Below are 19,023 nucleotides of genomic sequence, written 5' to 3' on the forward strand. Positions count from 1 at the left end.
TCTATGTGAAGATTGACAAATCAGTTTTTACCTGTTTTATTAATAAAACCTAATTTGGGAGGGAAAAAAAAAAAGGAACAATCTTTTAGTAACTCTATGGAAAAAATAGTATTTGAAATAATACTTTTGGTGTGATCTTGGCAGCATTTACCTAATTCTAAACCAATAACTAGGTCCAAGATCTAGCAAATCTAGAAGAACAGAAGGTATAAGCTAGCTTGATATCTTTCCTTGACTTTATTTTAGAAAGACTGCAGAGCTCAGAAATTAATGCTTATCAGGAGATACCTTCCAGTCCTGTGAGATGATCCTAGCACTGAGATGAATTCAATGAAAAACTTGAAATTAGCAGAAGAGTCTCAACCTCATTAAAAATAAAGTTAAGGAAAAAGATTATGCTCAGACGCCAATCATATCACCCCCATATTTAAGAACAGCCCTAAATACAATATCATTCTGAATAAATTTTATGTATCAAATTTTAAACAAGGACAAAATAGGGAAATTATGCATTTTATCTAAGTTCCCAGTAATTTTCATCTAGACTATACAGTTGTCATAATACAGTAGAAAAAGGAAGCACTATGGACTGGGGATTAGGTGAGTAGGTTTAAATATCTGCTCTCTTTCCAGCAAGCTGTATGATTTTACATAAGTCACCTAAACTTTCTAAATTTCCTTACCTACAAAATGCTCCAATGTTCCAATTAAAACAGTTTATAGGATTTTAGATAGAAAAACTCACCTCTAGATGTTACTGTCATAGCCTGACTTAGTTCTAGTGATACCAAAGTGATAGGAGTGGAATGCCATGGCTTTGGAGTCAACAAAAGACCTCAGAGGCCATCTGGTCCAACTACCTCATTTTAAAGATGAAGAAACTGAGGCTCAGAGAAGCTAAGTGAGTTACTACTTAGGTAGCAAAGCTAATAAATACGTAAGGTGGCAAAACTAATAAATATCAGAGATGTGACTGGAGCGCAGGTGTTCCAGCTCCAGAAGCAAGGCTCTTTACTACTCACATGACCTCAGGAAAATAATTTCATCTCTTTGGCCTCAATTTCCTCAACTACAGATTGAAGGAATCAGTCTAAACCATCCCTAAGATCCCACCTAGCTCTAGACATACAATTCTTAGTACTAGGGAAACTGTAGCATTCTCCGGGTTTAGGGAATGGAGAAAAGAAAGGAAAAAGAAAATATACATCCAAGTGTCAGATGCCAAAGTGGGGAAAGAGTGTGAAGTTCCAGAAGTGCCATTGTACAGCAGTGATGCTCCTAGGCTAGATTCCTACTCTAGGATCACAGCAAATATCTAACATGCCAGAGAACTGGCTTTTAGATGCCAAAGTGTTGAAAAGTGAGCAAGAAGACAAATGAGGAAGGTTTTCCCAGCAACGTGGCTATTACCATGAAGCCAACTTCTTTACATTTCAAAATGTAAAGCAGAATCTATTAGGAAATTCCCCCCACTGTTCTCTATACCCCATGAAGACAACAGGCAAAGAGAATTCATTTCACATTAAGGTCAACTTTGGAACACACCTACTCTTTAAAGTCTATTTTCAATCTCCCACAAAAAAAATTAACAGAATTTTCTTAACACTGCTAAACAATTCTATTCGAGGCATAAAAATTAAATGATGAAAGGATTATTAATGGGAATACAAACAAACAGCGCTTTGGAAATACATAATTCTGTGGTAACAATAAACTCAATAGTGATCAAAAAAAGTCTTTTTATATTAATGAAAAATGTATTCTATTTTGGCTCTGGATCAAATAGATCTCCAATCACTCTTCATAGATGTTTCTAAGTATCCTTTCCTTAGTGACTGTTGACTTCCTAGGGGGGTATGAGACTCACCAAATCCTCTGATGCTCGAGCTTGTGCCCTTCGGAAAAGGTCCAAATCATACTCGCTGGTCAGGTTTTCCAGGAGAGGCTCCCGGGTACTTCCATACGTTTGTCTGTGCTCCTAAAAAACACCAAAAGACAGTTATGACACCTCCAGGCTTCTGGTCCTTGGACTCACAAACCTTCTCAATCCAAGTCTGCCAGAGCCATTAGTAATCTTTTTTTTTTTTTAAGGACCTAATGATCCAACATCATGAGCTAGATATGTCAACCTTAAAGTCATATACCCTAAGTGAGGACAAAACTCAAGAGGCAACTAGGGTGGGGACTGAGGGTAAGAGATCAGGAAAGGCCTCACATAAGAGACAGTTGATGAGTTGAGCTCTGAAGGGAGCTAAGGTTCTAAGCAGTACAAAGTGCTTTAGTACAAAGATTTAGAGACAGGAGGTAGAAGAGGATATGAGAGATACAAGAAGAAAGCTAATCTAGCCAGACCAAAGAGTACATACAAAGGAATAATTGACAATAAGGTTGAAGCCATGCTGTGAAGGACTTTAACTGCCAAAGGGCAGTGTCTGTATTTGATTTTAAAGCTAATGTGAAGCCAAGTTGAGCAATAACAACAGGATGAGATTTATGTTTTAAGAACACTCTGGCAGCTGTATGAAAGATTATTTTAAAGAGAGAGAACTGAGACCAAGAAAGTAATTAGAAGGCTACTGCAGTAGCCTAAGTGAGAGTTGAGAGTGGCCATTCAAGTGGAGGTAGCCAGCTAAGATATTGTAAAGGTAGAATCAAGTTTTAGCAACTGAAATATGTTACGTAAACAAGAGTGAGGAAATGAAAAGGACTCCAAAGTCATGAATCTTGTTGACTAGAAGATGGTGATGCTCCTGATTAAAAAAAAAAAAAAAAAAAAAAAGGAAATGAAAAAAGAGCTTTGGGAGAAGAGGGAAATAATGATTTCAATTTGGGATTGTTGAGTTTGAGCTACTTAGAATAAGTAGAATATTTATATCCAATGGACAAGTGGAAGTGGAGAGAGACTAGGGCTGAAAATATAATCCTGGAAATCATCTGCAGAGAAATAAATGAACTCATGGGAATTGATAAAGTTACCAAAAAAAGAAAGAACAGACATAAAAAGAAAAGGGACCTAGGGCAGAGATTTGAGGTTAGAGGACAGCATATGGATAACCTAACAAAGGAGATTAATGAGCAAAACCAAGAGAGAACAGTATTATGAAAATCTACAGGGGAGGGACTATCTGGGAGGACACATGGTGGACCTTGTCAAAAGCTGCAGTGAGTTGAGAAGACTGAGAACAGTCATTGGATTTGGTCTAAGAGATCACTGCTAGGTTGGAGTGAACTGGTTCAGTGGAATGATGAGGTGTAAAGGAAGGCTCCTGTGGGTTGAGGACACAGTGAAAAAACAAGTAGAGGCAAAGAGCTAGGACAGCTTTTTCAAGGATGACAGTTTAAAGGAATGACAGAACCAAGAAAGGATTGTTTTCCTAATAACAGGAATGACTTGTGCTGATTATTCACAGTTCTTTAGACCCAAACATTACATTGTTCTTTTTTTTTTTTTAATTAATTTAATAATTATAAATTTTTTGACAGTATATATGCATGAGTAATTTTTTTTTATGACATTATCCCTTGTATTCATTTTTCCAAATTTTCCCCTCCCTTCCTCTACTCCCTCCCCTAGATGACAGGCAATCCCATACATTTTACATGTGTTACAGTATAACCTAGATACAATATGTGTGTAAATCCAATTTTCTTGTTGCACGTTGAGTATTGGATTCCGAAAGTATAAGTAACCTGGGTAGATAGACAGTAGTGCTAACAGTTTACATTCACTTCCCAGTGTTCCTTCTCTGGGTGTAGTTATTTCTGTCCATCATTGATCAACTGGAAGTGAGTTGGATCTTCTTTATGTTGAAGATTTCCACTTCCATCAGAATACATCTCCATACAGTATCATTGTTGAAGTGTATAGTGATCTTCTGGTTCTGCTCATTTCACTCAGCATCAGTTCATGTAAGTCTCTCCAAACCTCTCTGAATTCATCCTGCTGGTCATTTCTTACAGAGCAATAATATTCCATGACCTTCATATACCATAATTTACCCAACCATTCTCCAATTGATGGACATCCATTCATCTTCCAGTTTCTAGCCACTACGAAAAGAGCTGCCACAAACATTTTGGCACACACAGGTCCCTTTCCCCTCTTTAGCATTTCTTTGGGATATAATCCCAATAACAGCAATGCTGGGTCAAAGAGTATGCACAGTTTGATAACTTTTTGGGCATAGTTCCAGATTGCTCTACAGAATGGCTGGATTCTTTCACAACTCCACCAACAATGTATTAGTATCCCAGTTTTCCCACATCCCCTCTTACATTCATCTTATTTGTTCCTGTCATCTTAGCCAATCTGACAGGTGTGTAGTGGTATCTCAGAGTTGTGTTAATTTGCATTTCTCTGATCAGTAGTGATTTGGAACACTCTTTCATATGAATGGATATAATTTCAATTTCATCATCTGAGAATTGTCTGTTCACATCCTTTGACCATTTATCAATTGGAGAATGGTTTGATTTCTTATAAATTAGGGTCAGTTCTCTATATATTTTGGAAATGAGACCTTTATCAGAACCTTTAACTGTAAAAATATTTTCCCAATTTGTTACTTCCCTTCTAATCTTGTTTGCACAGAAACTTTTTAGTTTGATGTAATCAAAATCTTCTATTTTGTGATCAATAATGATCTCTAGTTCTCCTCTGGCCAAAAATTCCTTCCTCCTCCACAGGTCTGAGAGGTAGACTATCCTCTGTTCCTCTAATCTATTTATGATCTCATTCTTTATGCCTAAATCATGGACCCCTTTTGATCTTATCTTGATATGTGGTGTTAAGTGTGGAACCATATCTAATTTCTGCCATTACACTATGTTCCATTTACCTTCTTTCCCAGCATCAATAACCCTGGTACTGAGTTTAAGAGTAACTTCTGCTGACTTTCAGTGATCTTGAATCCATACACTTTTAGGTAATTTCAAACAGAAAGTATAGCAAGCAAGGAATGCTTAGAATCAAAGATATTAAATGTCTCACAATGTTTTAGTAAAATAATGACTTTACTATCTTACCATATATTTCTCCTTCTGCTCTTTGCTCAGTCCAGAATTCCTCTTCTTCCTGAGCTCAGCCACCTTCTCCTTATACCGAAGCTGCCTTTCTGTTGGTGCCTGGAAAGGAGCACAAGAAAATTATGAAATTGAACAAATTCAAATTTGGAATCACACTAACTATGAAGACATGGAATGCACTGAGATGGTATCCAAACAAGGGGATAACTGTGTAGAACAGTTACTTTGTGAATCTTTGTGGCAAATTTTAAAATTCAAAGTGGTGCACATGCAGATACAGATATACAGACACATATATGTACATATGCAGATACATGCACAGATACACATATGCAAATATACAGATATGCACACATATATGCAGACATACAGACATACATAGACATATATGCATTAGACATACACATGCATACACTCATGTGCACACATATGAATATAAGCCCAGATATACAAACACACATATATGCATACATACATAGATATACACAGAGATATATATGCATACATACATAATATAAATATACAGACACATATATATGGACACAGACACAGACACATTTATCATTTCCTCCATTATCATTTACAACAATCCTGGACTTCCTTCCCAACTGTGATCAAATGATCACCTTTTCTTCCTGCGACTTCAATTTTATTTTCTCCTGGTTCTCCAGCTACCTCTCTGATTAGTATGTTCTCTGTTCTCCTTTTCTCTGGTACCCACTTTGGTTGAATCTAATTCACTCCCAGAGTTTCAATTATCACCCTATATTTAAAGATGACTCCCAAATCTGTCTCCAGCTGTGATTCTCCAAGTACTCGATGAATATATCCAACTGAACATCCCAGTGACATCAAAAATGCCATCTCCCATTCAGAACATTCTTTACTAACTTTGTACAGTTTGCCCCAGAACTTTGGGGCCATCTTTTACTTCCACCTCCCTTTCATTATCCTTCATCCAATCTTAACAAATCTACTTACATTATTGCTTGTATTTGTTTCAATCATCCTAGTTTGCATCATTATCACTTCTCAAATAATTGTTAAGAGCAGTCTGATCTTCCTATTGCCAATCTCTTTTCTCAACATTATATCCCTTATGTCACTACCATTGTAATCTCACTAATTTACAATTATCCTTTCCACATCAAGGGGATTAGGATCATCGCACCTCCATGATCTAAAAAATCAGTGTAAATTTTTCAGCCCTCCCTTTGTATCAGAAAAGTCTGAATTATTATGGTATTAAAAATATGTTGACATCATATAATACTGTACATATGTTTTATGAATTTGAATTTCTAAATTGTTTCGTGTTGTCTACTACTAGCCTTCTGGTATCATCTACAATTTCTGCAAAACTCCAAAAAAAAATTCCCTTTTAATTTCTTATGTTGACCCACGAAATAGCGAAACTGGAATAGGGAATGTGGAAGAGATAATTGTATTTTATTTTTATTTAATGTAGTTTAGTATTTTTCATGATTTTACTTCCCTGTTCAAAAAACTTCACTTCTTTCAACTTCCTACGAATAAAATACAAACTTTTTTGCCTAACCTTTTCCAATTAAGCTCAAAACTACTCCCTCGGTTCTATTTCACAGCATAACCTTCAGTCACACCAGGCTATGTGTCCCTATCACATGCTTCCATTGTCAGCCTCTGTACTCTGACCCCATGCTTGATACAAATTCCACACAGACTTACCTATCCACCCCTCAGAACCTCAATCATCTCTACTTGTTGATATCCTTCTGTTCCTTCAAAATATAGCTTGGCTATGATGTCTTGTGCAAAACTTTTCTTGATGTCCCCATTAGAAGTGATCCATCTCTTCTCCATCTGCTTTTGTCCCTGGTTTTTAATTTTCTTATACACTTAGTAATTTCCTGATCTGTATTAATTATTTATATATACATCTCATTTCTGACACTAAAATTTAAGGTCTTATGGGGCAGCTAAGTGGCACAGTGGATAGAGTACCAGATTTGAATTCAGGAGGACCCGAGTTCAAATCTAGTCTCAGACACTTAACACTTCCTAGCTGTGTGACCCTGGGCAAGTTACTTAACCCCAGCCTTGGGGGAGGGGGGGGATTTAAGGTCTTCAAAGGCAGAAAATATCTCAGTTTTCAATTTTGAATTTCCAGTCCTATATAGAGTTATAAATATTTGCTGAAAAAGTCTGCCTTTACATATATAAAATTAAGAATGACAACACTACTGCATTAATTACTCCATAAGGTTTCTATGAAAATCAAATGGGATCACTTAAAATACTTTTAAATTCTAAATTCTAAAGAAAACTGAATTATAATTCAGTATAATTCCTACCCCATGGATCCCACCAGTCAGGGAATAAAATCACAAAACTAAATATATAAATATTTGGGGAGTGGAGTTCTTATAGTAAATTATTGTTTTTCTCACAACTGCTTTGTGAGTTAGAAAGTTGACAGCTGACATTTATACAGTGCTTTACAGTTTACAAAGCCTTTTCTAATGTTTATACATTTCTTAAACAAATGTGCAGCAAAGTGTTAGAAGCCAATCAAATATAAGCACATAGGAAGCCATGGACAAGTGCAGTACCTTGGTCATCAAACATGAACTGCATCTAATATGGGCGAGGCCCAAAGCTAGCTGCAAATATTAAGCTCCAGAGGAGACCTGGAACGTGTCACAAAATCACGAGTGGCCATTACGCTAGTAAGGCACTCACCTGGTGCCTGGTTGCATGCCTATTGTTGTCATCTTGCCTGTGGGATAGCATTCTCTCTTCTATCTGCTTATCCCTGCTCTGTGCTCTTACCTGGAAGGGAAAAAAACCCCCAACTACCATTATGCACACTGTGAGAGTAGGCATTATAAAAAGTTCAGACTACAAATCATCTGAAGCATAGAAATAAATTTTAATAATAGGTCCTGAATTTACATAGCACTTTTACTAAGTGTTTTAACTCTATTTAATCTCATTTTGTCATCATCACATGCCTTGAAATCTGTAGGATAAGAGTTATTATTATGCCTCTTTTCTTTTCCAGAAAGAGCAGTGAAAGACCAAAGGGATAAAGTAAGTAGAGTGTAGTTCTATACCTAACCAGGAACACTCAACAATGAAGCCATGCCCTCTGATTTGTGGTTTAGTGTCCTTTTGATCTTTTGATCAAAAAGCCAGTATCTATGAACTGGCAATGTGGCCACCTGCTTAAGCCCCTCTTACATGCCCCTGGAATTGGGATAGGGAATACTGAGCCATAAATATATACCCATTCCCTCTGCCGATACCCTACAGATATTTAGAGCAAAAATATCACCAGGAAAATTCAAAAGTAAAACCTTTTCTTCTAATTTTTTCTTAATACCCGTCCAATAAAAGAACCAAAAATATCTAGAATAGATTGGCAAGGGAAAGGATAGATAACAAAGAGAGGAGGGGGGAAAGTGGAGAATGAAGAAAATGTTTTAAGGAAGACTTTTACATCTTGTTGAAGAGCCTTTACTGCCCCCCAAATAATTTTGGAAAACTACTCAATAGGAAAGCTGGAATACTCAAAGCTGCAAAGGACCTCAGAAGCCATCTAATTCAACTCTCTCATTTTATAGGTGAGGAAAGAAGCCCAGAGATGTTTGCCCAGCCTCAGGCAGGTAGTACTGGTACAGCAGGGATTTGAAACCCAAGTCCCTTGAGTCCAAATTCAGCACTCATTCCCTCATTACTATTCAGCCTCCCTTATGTTTTGAGGTAACAATATCTCTGATATCAGATCACTCTAAATCTTGAAGACTGTAAGTCATATGAAGACCTATGTCATATAAAGAAATGTTGACAATATCAGACAGGTTTAGCATTTAGAATAAATGGCAGAGTCAGAGTTAATGGCAAATGTATTCAGTTTTTGAAGTATAGCAAGTGGAGAATAAATTAAGACATGTCCTGTTGAGCCCCAGAAGGCATACAAAAAAGCTGCTGGGGGCAGGGAGGAAGGGGAGTGGAGGAACAACTACAAATGGGTGAACTGAAACTAGGATGTTGGTTAAAAAACAACAACCACCTGATAAGAATTAGGTGAGTATAAAAGGGGAAACAGGTTGCCTTGAGTGCTACTGGTTTCCTCTTCCTTGAAAATTGCCTCAGTTTCCTCATCTGTATAATGAACTAGAGAAGAAAATGGCAAATCACTCTAGGATCTTTGCCAAGAAAACTCCAAATGGGTTCGCCAAGAGTCAATTAAAAATAACTGAACATCTATTAGTGCACATGCCTGCCTCTTAAGGATATGCTACCATCTTCACAAGATAAAGAGGAAACCAATACCTTCTTTACTTGTACAGGTCATCTTCTTATCAACTTTTGAACTAGAGGACAGTAGATCTATTCTCATCTTTCTAATTAGGCCCCAAAGTAAAACAGACTCTGATGTATGTGTCACGGTTAGTGGCAAAGGGTTTACTGACCTTCTCAATCAAAAGATTTAGGACAGAGAACCAATTTCAGATTTAAAATAAAAATTTCAGTTTCCTCTGACATTCCATGAATGTGAGTTAACAAGGAGCTTAAAAGACCTCTATTGTTTTATTAAAAACTCAAAAATCAGCAAACCAGCTTTTATTAAACATATTTCACATCAGACACTATGTTTAGCACTAGTGAAAGAAAGATAAAACAAAAAAGATAGTCCTCAACTTGACTTCTGGACTTCCAAACCACACCCCTTTCTAAAGCTAACTCATTGTGGAACTTCCTTCAATATCTGGGGCCTCCTTGCCACCTCCTCATCATGGAAGGTCCACTACCCTTTCTCCTTCTGGTGAGCTACTTCTGGTGCCTCCATTTTGTGAAGATGCTGAAACTACTGTTATTCTTCTGGATATCAGAACCACCTTCTCACCTCACCTCCCCCAACTCCCATTTATGTTATTGTTTCCCCCCAATAGATCTTATTAAACTCCTTGAAAATAGAAACAATGTTTTTGCTTATATTTGTATCCTCAGTGTTTTGCACATGGCCTGGCATATAAGTGTTTTAATAAATGCTTGTTTCCTTTTTTGTGTCCTTCCTTTCATTCTATTAAATTAACATAGTTACTTTTAAAGCATAAGAAGTTAGTCACATATAATACACTTTATACTTCTAAACTTCTCTCATCTAAGAGAGAACAAAAATATAAAAACTTTTCTAATTTGTTTTCACTTTAATGAAGATTTTAAAATTTCTAGAAAGTTTACACCTTTAGTTGTACAAGGCAAAAAACGTTATCAGGTAGTGGTTAGAGTTAAGAATGCAATTTATGGCCAATGACCGGAATTTTCATTTGAAATTAACTTCCTCAGAAAGGGATCAAAGAAGTGACATCAAGGTTCTCTGCTTAGAGCACTACAATCTCACCAGTTGTGCTGACCTACCCAGATACTTCAGAAGGAACCCATTCAAAAGCCAGGCTGATCATTTAAGCCTTTTCTAATGTTTCCTGTTTACTGAATAGTTGTGAGATAATCTATGTAAAGCACTTTGCAAACCTGAAAAGCACTATATAAATGGTAGCTATTATGTTAGAAATGCTAAACTCTGACCCCCCAATCACAGTTTTCTAACTACATTCTTAAAAGCAGCAGTAATTCCCAAGCATATAGACTGCTTCAAAGTTTTAACCAAGTACCTACAAGTAGCCTATGAAGAATGTTCTCTGGAAATTTAGAAAATATCTTTGTAGGTAGTTGAGAAGGGTAAAGGGCAAATTTTAGAGTATAATCTGATACATGAATTATTCCAATCAGTTCATCCATGTACAAATTATTAAGAAAATGAAATTGAAAGGACTTCCCCAGTTGCCTTTGATGTGGAAGTTCATTTGAACTCTAAAGATTGATATTCTATAAAAGAAAAGTAAATTACCTTGCATTCATCAGCTGAAAGGTTATGATACAGTGGGCATCCAGATATGGAGAAGTGTCTTTCATGTTTCCCTGTTAGATGCCCTGTGGAGAAAACCAGTTTTAATTTTAATTCTGGACAAAGAATGCTTTATGCAGAAAGGAAAGACTTGGCCTTCTTGAGAGGGGAAGACTGCTTCAAAGTTTCAACCAAGTACCTACAAGTAGCCTATGAAGAATGTTCTCTGGAAATTTAGAAAATATCTTTGTAGGTAGTTGAGAAGGGTAAAGAGCAAATTTTAGAGTATAATCTGATACATGAATTATTCCAATCAGTTCATCCATGTACAAATTATTAAGAAAATGAAATTGAAAGGACTTCCCCAGTTGCCTTTGATGTGGAAGCACCAAGGTACTAACTCACATAAAAGGTCCTAACCACATAAAAGGATCATGGATTTGGATTTAGAAGGTTTAACTAGTAAGTCAAATCCAAGACACGGAAGCAGCATAGCAAATTCTACACACTCTGTTTTTACCTACCTATCTGCCTTCAAAAAGCAGTGACTCTCCACTCTATTCTACCCTCTGAGTTTGAATTTGAATGGTAACCTACACCGGGAAAGCCCCTTATTTCTTTCTGCAAATGTGGGACAGTTCACTTAAGCAGATTATAAAAAATAAGATCTCTTTGACTCCTAAGACATTTCTACAATATAAAGAAACTTTCTATCATGTGTAAGTCTGTCTTATCTCTTTATATGACTAAACAAAAATAGCAAGATCTAAAAAACCATGATCAGATCAAATTTTACTCTGAAAGGGAAAATCAAATAAATGAATTTTTTTTTTTTTATCTCTGGAATCACAGCTCTCTCCTGACTTTGCTGACTTTCATTGCCTCTTAAGAGAGCATGCTTTTCTTACTTCTCCTTTCACCCACAGCAATGGGATAGGACTGGGATTTCATTACAGAACCACCTCCTGGTACTTGTGCATTTGCCACAATGAAGAATTTAGTGAACTACAGAGACACAAAATGCCTTAAGGACAAAGCCTATGAAGTATCCCTGCATTTCCTTTTAAACTGATCAAAAAAGCATTATTACATAGTCAATTGGTTAAGGACTATAGACAGTCATCATAGTAAATCATTCAATATAATTTGATCTGATCAGCATATGGTCACTGAAAAGGCCAAAACTCAATCAAGACAGGATGTAAATTGCATGGTTCATTTTGACCCAAAGAGGAAAGAGAACAGCAAGACACAAGGAACAGACCTAGAGAGTTACAGCCTGGAGTTGGGCACTTCATATTGAAATTGTAGCTTTCATGGAAGCGGCGGCGCTTAGGACGATGAGACAGGTCACTGCCAGAATCCTTTATGGACATGTCCTTGGCAATACTTTCATCATGGGACACATTGGGACTGGAGATGTCTATGTCAGACTCAGAAGAGGGTGCGTTGCCAGTAGGAGTTCGGGGTGGAGACTCATCATGATCTGCTGTGTTCTTAGTATCTAATGGAAAAACAAGTGGTGAATTTCCAAAGTACAGTGTCATAACTAAAGCGTAATTCAATTATGCAGATAATGAAGTATGGATACAGTGGGAGTCTATGGACCAATCTATGGACCACTTTGATTCTGTAACACCACCCAACTGATCAAGGCCCTTTGGCCATTTCACTGATCATTAGAAGGACAGAAAAAAATAAAAGAGAAACAAAACAAAGTCATTTTTTTTCTCCCTAGCGAGTAGTTTTAGCTAAATTTTAGAAATGTATTCATTTTTATTTATCTGGCTCCCTCCCCAACCACAAAAACTAAAGATAATTTACATTGGCTAGAACTTAAAAAAAAAAAAATCTATTGCCAGCCCATTCACTCCTTCCAGTGTAATATGCACAAGAAAGAAGATAAATTTAATCAACTACCTTTACAAGCAGAAACCACCGGGAATGGAAGGTTGGCTTATAGGGAACTTCTTGGTGGGGGGAAACAGAGCATGGTCTGCATCAACCCAAATATCCAACTTACTCCCAAGGCTTCCAGAGTTGGACAGAAGAATCACTATCACAATGAATTGACATGCCCTACTGCTGATGGAAAACATTCATCTATAAGTTCCAACACAGACATTAAGTGAAACAATTAGCCTCATTTGAATGGACTCTAAAAGACAGAACTGGTACCAACCTCCTAGGTCCACCCTACAGAAGGTCCCCAAAACCCCAGATGGCCAATGAAGCTATCTGATCTCCTTGAGATCTCTCAGACTGGAATCAGCTGGATAGCCAAAGAAATTCTGGAGCCTAAAACTTATCCAGCACTAAACTATCCTCAAGGAGGGGCAGGCAGAACATCAGGTAAATAACAACATTCCTTACTCCACAGTCAATATCATGTCATTCCCAGATATTCATTTAAGAATAACACTTAACCCTTCTTGAAAAACTGACCAGTTTCTTTGCAAAATCCCTGAACCATATCTTTTCCCACTCACCTCGATCTGAAAAATCAACCACTTGCTCAGTTTCCGAGCCAGATGAGCGAGTCTGCCGGAGTGGGTATTTTTTGGGTGTTACAGGTGTGGGCTGTTGTTGACTACGGGTCACTCTTCTAGTGGAATAGGCTGGCTCTTCAGAGCCAAATGACTGCAAATTCCGAACCGGGCTAGAATCTGGAACCATTAGGGAAAAAAAAACAGAAATCATTAAATAAAGTCCCATGATTCCTACTACCCAAAAGCAAATTAATTTGATGCAGGTTCCATTTCTGTTCACAAGTTATACAAGTCACCAGCCTTGAATTCAGGAGGACCCGAGTTCAAATCTGATCTCAGACACTTAACACTTCCTAGCTGTGTGACCCTGGACAAGTCACTTAACCCCAGCCTCAGGAGGAAAAAAAAAAAAAAAAAACCAAGTTATACAAGTATTAGCTGGGCCCAAAGGAACAAATAACTATAGGCCAGAGAATAGAAGAAAATATGGAACCAAAATTTTAAAAGATGAATGTTAAAATAAATAAGTGAAAAGACTCAGCTCAAGCAATACCTTCAACATGTTATCTTCTCTTCCTAATTTCCCCATCTGTACTCCCTTCCTTTAAGAGGTCTATCCTGTTGATTTTTTTAATATATATTTACACATGTTATCTCCTTCAATAGAATGAAAGCTCCTTGGAAGCAAGGAATGTTATGTTTTTGTCTTTGCAGCACACAACTCACAATTAAGACAATAAGCTTATAATCAAAAAACAAGGAACCAGAGGCCCCAAAACATCTGTTCCCATCTCATATAAAATGGCAATCCACCTACAATGCACATATATTTTCTTATCCCAAAACCACTGTGCTCCTAGTCACCCACTTGGACAGTTTCAAACATCATCGTCCTAATGGATTTACAGACATCAAGGGCTAGAGCTATTTAGTTTTCTTCAGATGCCTCACATAGCTCTATACATATAAAAACACTTCAATCCTGATAAGCAGTAAAAGCTGCCCTGAAGCACTCAAAACTGTATTATCCCATGAGTCTCCAACTTGACACTAAAACCCTAAAGTCTTTGCAAATTAAAAGGAAAAGAATTGCAAAGCCCAATGTTTCAAGAGGAAAATCTATGATATGGTCCCCAGAGTATAAAACAGTTTAAGAAGAGGCTTTGATCTCATTTTCACTGTGTTGTTGTTGTTTAATATCCACAACTTCTGGTGAACTGCTAACCGTCCTAAACAACGGTAGTAGACCTCTCCAAGAACACCATGTCATTTCATGATCCTTGCATTTTGGGAGCAAGTCAAATCAAAGGAGGAATGAAATAAACTTCAGCTGGAAACAAAAAAACAAAAGTGAAGTCAAAAGTAGCAATTGTGAAGGGTCTTGAAACCTATTCCTGTGCCTGATGAGAAGGTATTTCCTATTAATTTCTGTAGTACATCCAGCATAACCAAATGTTCTAAAATGCTCAAAGCACAATCAAGTTTCCAAGCCAAAAGTTCTTCTTACTTTTGTGCTCTGAAGTATTTGCAGTTCACTCCTTCCCCCACCCTACCCCCATTCTTCTCAAGTTGGTTCTAGATCAAGAAAAAAGGGATAATCAGAGATGACCACAAAAAGGGGTATATATTCACAATTATATGTCGTTTATTCCCTTCGGTAGATAAAACTCCAATTTCATACAATTTTAATTGGAATATATCTATTAGGTACCCATTTTGAAGGGGAGAAAATTGGTCTGAGATTAAAATCACTAAAGTCATCAGCAAGTCAAAAAGTGAATAATGTTTCTTCCATCAACTTCTTTATTCATTAGACTAAGGGCAGCATTATCTCTTGACATATGGATCAATTAAAAAAAGATGTTCCCTAACTGTATCACTACTAATGATTTGATTTTTAAACAGTAATTTACCCCTGCAGTATAGCACATTCAGTGCAGTAATCCCTGTTAAGGAAAGGAATAGGTTCTCTAAGCACTGGACCAACACTATGATTACCAACCAGTCACCTCTCTTCCTAGAGGTGGTCAATGCTCTTTACCTTGAGAACTCTGACTCAGCCTGGCTGAGGATCGGGTAACTCGAGCAGATCGCCGGGATGTCCCATCACTTTCTGAACTATCTGTATGCTCAATATCTGTAGAGAAATCGGAATCTTCGGTTCCATCAGAACTACTGCCTGCATTCCTCTGTAATATCACAGATCCAGACATTAGCATGTGACCATATGTTCATTGGATTTTTATTAATAACAGAAGTAAAACAATTATAATACTATGGTTACTTTAAGTATATAAAAATCAAATTCAAAGTATGCACAATACTTTTTTACTAGTGTACAATCAACTTCTCTGAAATTAGTATATTTCACTTAAATAATACAAAGGCCTTTATTTAATACTTAGATGAATAAAGTGTGGTTGCAGTATCATTAACTCTGTTGTAAGAAGTTCCTGGGAAGATATGATCAACTTGACCATTAGTTCCACACTCTGAAAATGAAAACTACCAACTTCAAATGGCTGGATGGTTGTGACCAAGAACTCACTGGGTCACACTTGAAAAATTAGTGCCAGGTTCTTTCCCTTCTGCCTCTAAAAACAGCTTTTGTTTAAGTCCCAATGTTACAATATCATGATGGAATCTCTCACTCTCTCTAAACATCTGTCACATTTGAAAGGAACCAGACATTAACTCAAAAATATGAGAGCCTATGCTCTGTAGAAGAGCATTTCAAGAAAAAGAATGCAAGCCAAATTAAATAGGGAAATTCCTTTGTCCTCCCTATTCTCTCTCCTCTTGAAGTTTCTCAACATAAAGGTTAAAAGGTGCTCAAACAGATACAGCCTTTTTGCCACCATAATGGTTACATTAATGATCATTTTCTAAATATCTTCCAGAGCAAAAGGCTCAAAGGTAGATTGCTGTTTGACTAATAGTGCTCAAACACCATATCCACCTCCACAGCAGACATATACTCTCTTGGATCTATCATCTAAATAATCAACTAAGAAGCTATCTATTTTCTTCCAACTTACCACCAAGCTAAAGGATCCACTCAAAAAAATCTGATGATCTATAAGGCTATAAATCATCCCAAATTTCACTTCAAATTCTATGAAGATAGTATTTTTTAACTCAAATTTACCAATAAAGAGTTTCTGCAAAGACAAGTTGGAATAACCTGTCTAGAATGTTTTAAGACAACACACCCAGAAGTAGAAGTGGGGCAGTTATGGGCCAGAAGTACCTATAACTATCTAGATGACTGGTCAATTACTCAGTCTCTCTGGTAGTTTTCCATCTGTAGAATAAAATGAGGTGATTAAAGTGCACTGGTAAAGAGTGCTGGGCCTGAAATCACTAAAACCTGAAATCAAATCCAGCCTCAAACTAGTTTTAGGACCCAGAACAAGTCATTCAACCTCTATCGTCTGTAAAATAGGCATAATAGTGTCTACTTTCCATGGCTGTCCTAAGGATCAAACGAGATATTTGTAAGGTGTTTTACAAGGCTTAAGGCTATAAAAATGCTAGTGATGATGATGATGGCCATGATGATGGATGGAGCTGAGCTAAAACCTATCTTTGAGCGTTTTGCTTCCCACCCACCCCATACCGTAACAAGCATTCCCACCTAGACAGTGGTCAAGACTCAGCATCAATTGCCTGGAGGGGGGCAGGGCACAGTCCCAGGAGGGGAGAACACCCCCCCACCCCCCCACCCCCCCACCCCCCCTGCAGCTTTGTTATGTCTCCCATCTGGGAAGGGATGAAATCTCACAAAGCCCCGCCCCCCACCAATCGCCAAAGCGAAGAGAGGAAAAGAAGTTTTTCCAACCAATAAGCACCCCCACGCAGCTAAACCGGGGGCGCGCCTCCGCGAGACAGACTGCTGGAACTAACCAATCAGGAAAAGAAGGATCGTTACCACTAGCCAGTCGGAGCCTAGTAGGGCTGGACCAGCAGCCGCCCCCGCACGCGGGGAGGTGACCGTTGGGCCCAAACAGGCGGCGTGGCCAACCAATGAGTGCGGCTCTCCGCATCGGAGTGACCAATTGAAATTCAGAAAGGCCCCAGTTCTAGCCAACCAGAAAACGGGAATAGTGCAAGCCAAGGCCGAGGCCCGTATCTAGCCCGCATTTTCCTGCCGGACTCGGGCAGGGAAAGTAGCTCCACAGCTGGACTGTGTGGTGCAGAAGGAGGGGATGCAGCCGCTACGGGGCGGGGCCAGAGTTCATGCAGCACACCAAGCTGTCCTCAAGAACCCGCCAAGTATCCCAGTTTTTCTCTCACCTTCCTTCGCGGCATCACCGCCGGCTGCGGCCCGGCGGTTCCGACCCGGGCAGCAGCAGCAGCAGCGTTAGCTCCGGCGGGCTCCGTGGCGGCCTTTTTAACGGTCCCAACTCTTGAGGACGAGCTTAAGTCCCCTCCTGCCTCACAGCGTCTCTACCCTAATGCGCAGGCGCTTCAGCCAGCGGCGCCTTTCCCTCAACTTCCGGCTAGGAATATGTCATGTGACACTGTTGACCCAAACCACGGCCCGCGACCGTCCCTTTGGCGGTTGAGGGCGGCTTCCGCCATCTTGGACTTGGGCAGAAATTCCCTCAAATGGTGTCATATGGTAGACATCTTTGGTTTAGTAGAGACATTGTATGGCTTATGTAGTCTGCCATCTTTGTTTGGGGCAAAGAACCTTTAAATAATTTGTCGTTGAAGTTCAAGTTCCTCTCATCTTTATCGTGGGCAGAGTTTGCCTCCTGGGTTTATTATTTTAATGGAGACAGGAAGGAAGCCCTCTTCTCTCCACCCACCCCGCCGTCCATCCTTTATTTAACTCTTTTATATCTTGAGTTTTTTTTTTTTTTAATGACGTTTCTGAGTTAAACTGCATTTGAAAACCTATAATTTGCAAAGGAGTCCAATTTTATAAGGATGAGTCATTTCCTAAGTGATAAATGATTAAAAGACATGAACAAACAATTCTGAAAAAAAGCCAAGCTCTCAAAAGTAATATGAAATAATATTCTAATAATACTTAGAGAAATGCAAATTATCTGTGAATCACTTTACAGAAATTGGCAAAATTAGCAATGTTGGAGAGTTTGGGGGGAGAAGGGAATTAAGTACATTAATATCCTATGGGTGGAGTTGAATTGCTGCATCTCCGCAAAAGCAATTCCAAAAGCAATTTGGAACTCAAAGAAAATTCACTTAAACTATATAATAGGGGCAGCTAGGTGGCGCAGTGGCTAGAGCACCAACCCTGAATTCCGGAGGACCCGAGTTCAAATGTGGTCTGACACTTAACACTTCCTAGCTGTGTGACCCTGGGCAAGTCACTTAGCCCCAGCCTCAGGGAAAAAAAACAAACTATATAATAATTATATTATATATATTATAGAGTATATAATAACATTACTGGAGCTATACCTCCAAAGACATAAAAGAAGATAAAGACCTGTGTGTATAAAAATAAAGGAATTCTTTTTGTTGTGGCAAAGAACTAGGAGTATTCCATCAAGGAACAGCAAAACCTGAAATAGGAGTGTAAGAGATCACTACTGGATTGTAAGAAATGAGGAAAGAGGAGCAGCTAGGTGGCGCAGTGGATAG

At 38.2% G+C, this 19,023-nt stretch overlaps 1 protein-coding gene across 2 annotated transcripts in view; it reads right to left on the reverse strand.

The window, feature by feature from the left end:
* KAT7 (lysine acetyltransferase 7) overlaps positions 1–17,892 on the reverse strand; it is a 30,496-nt gene extending 12,604 nt beyond the window's left edge. Inside the window, exons 1-8 of one of the 2 annotated variants that reach the window (XM_074261191.1) lie at positions 17,704–17,892; positions 15,449–15,596; positions 13,408–13,584; positions 12,183–12,422; positions 10,922–11,004; positions 7,747–7,836; positions 5,026–5,124; positions 1,868–1,978 (exon numbers count right to left, since the gene is read on the reverse strand). In XM_074261191.1, the coding sequence (XP_074117292.1) occupies positions 1,868–1,978; positions 5,026–5,124; positions 7,747–7,836; positions 10,922–11,004; positions 12,183–12,422; positions 13,408–13,584; positions 15,449–15,596; positions 17,704–17,718 (963 nt within the window). In that variant the 5' untranslated portion in view covers positions 17,719–17,892. The remainder of the gene's footprint in view (positions 1–1,867; positions 1,979–5,025; positions 5,125–7,746; positions 7,837–10,921; positions 11,005–12,182; positions 12,423–13,407; positions 13,585–15,448; positions 15,597–17,703) is intronic. The other variant, XM_074261192.1, reaches the window with a different exon arrangement.
* Between the last annotated feature and the right edge of the window lie 1,131 nt (positions 17,893–19,023).

This window comes from Sminthopsis crassicaudata, chromosome 4 (assembly GCF_048593235.1).
Source record: "Sminthopsis crassicaudata isolate SCR6 chromosome 4, ASM4859323v1, whole genome shotgun sequence".
NCBI classification, from domain to species: Eukaryota; Metazoa; Chordata; class Mammalia; order Dasyuromorphia; family Dasyuridae; genus Sminthopsis; species Sminthopsis crassicaudata.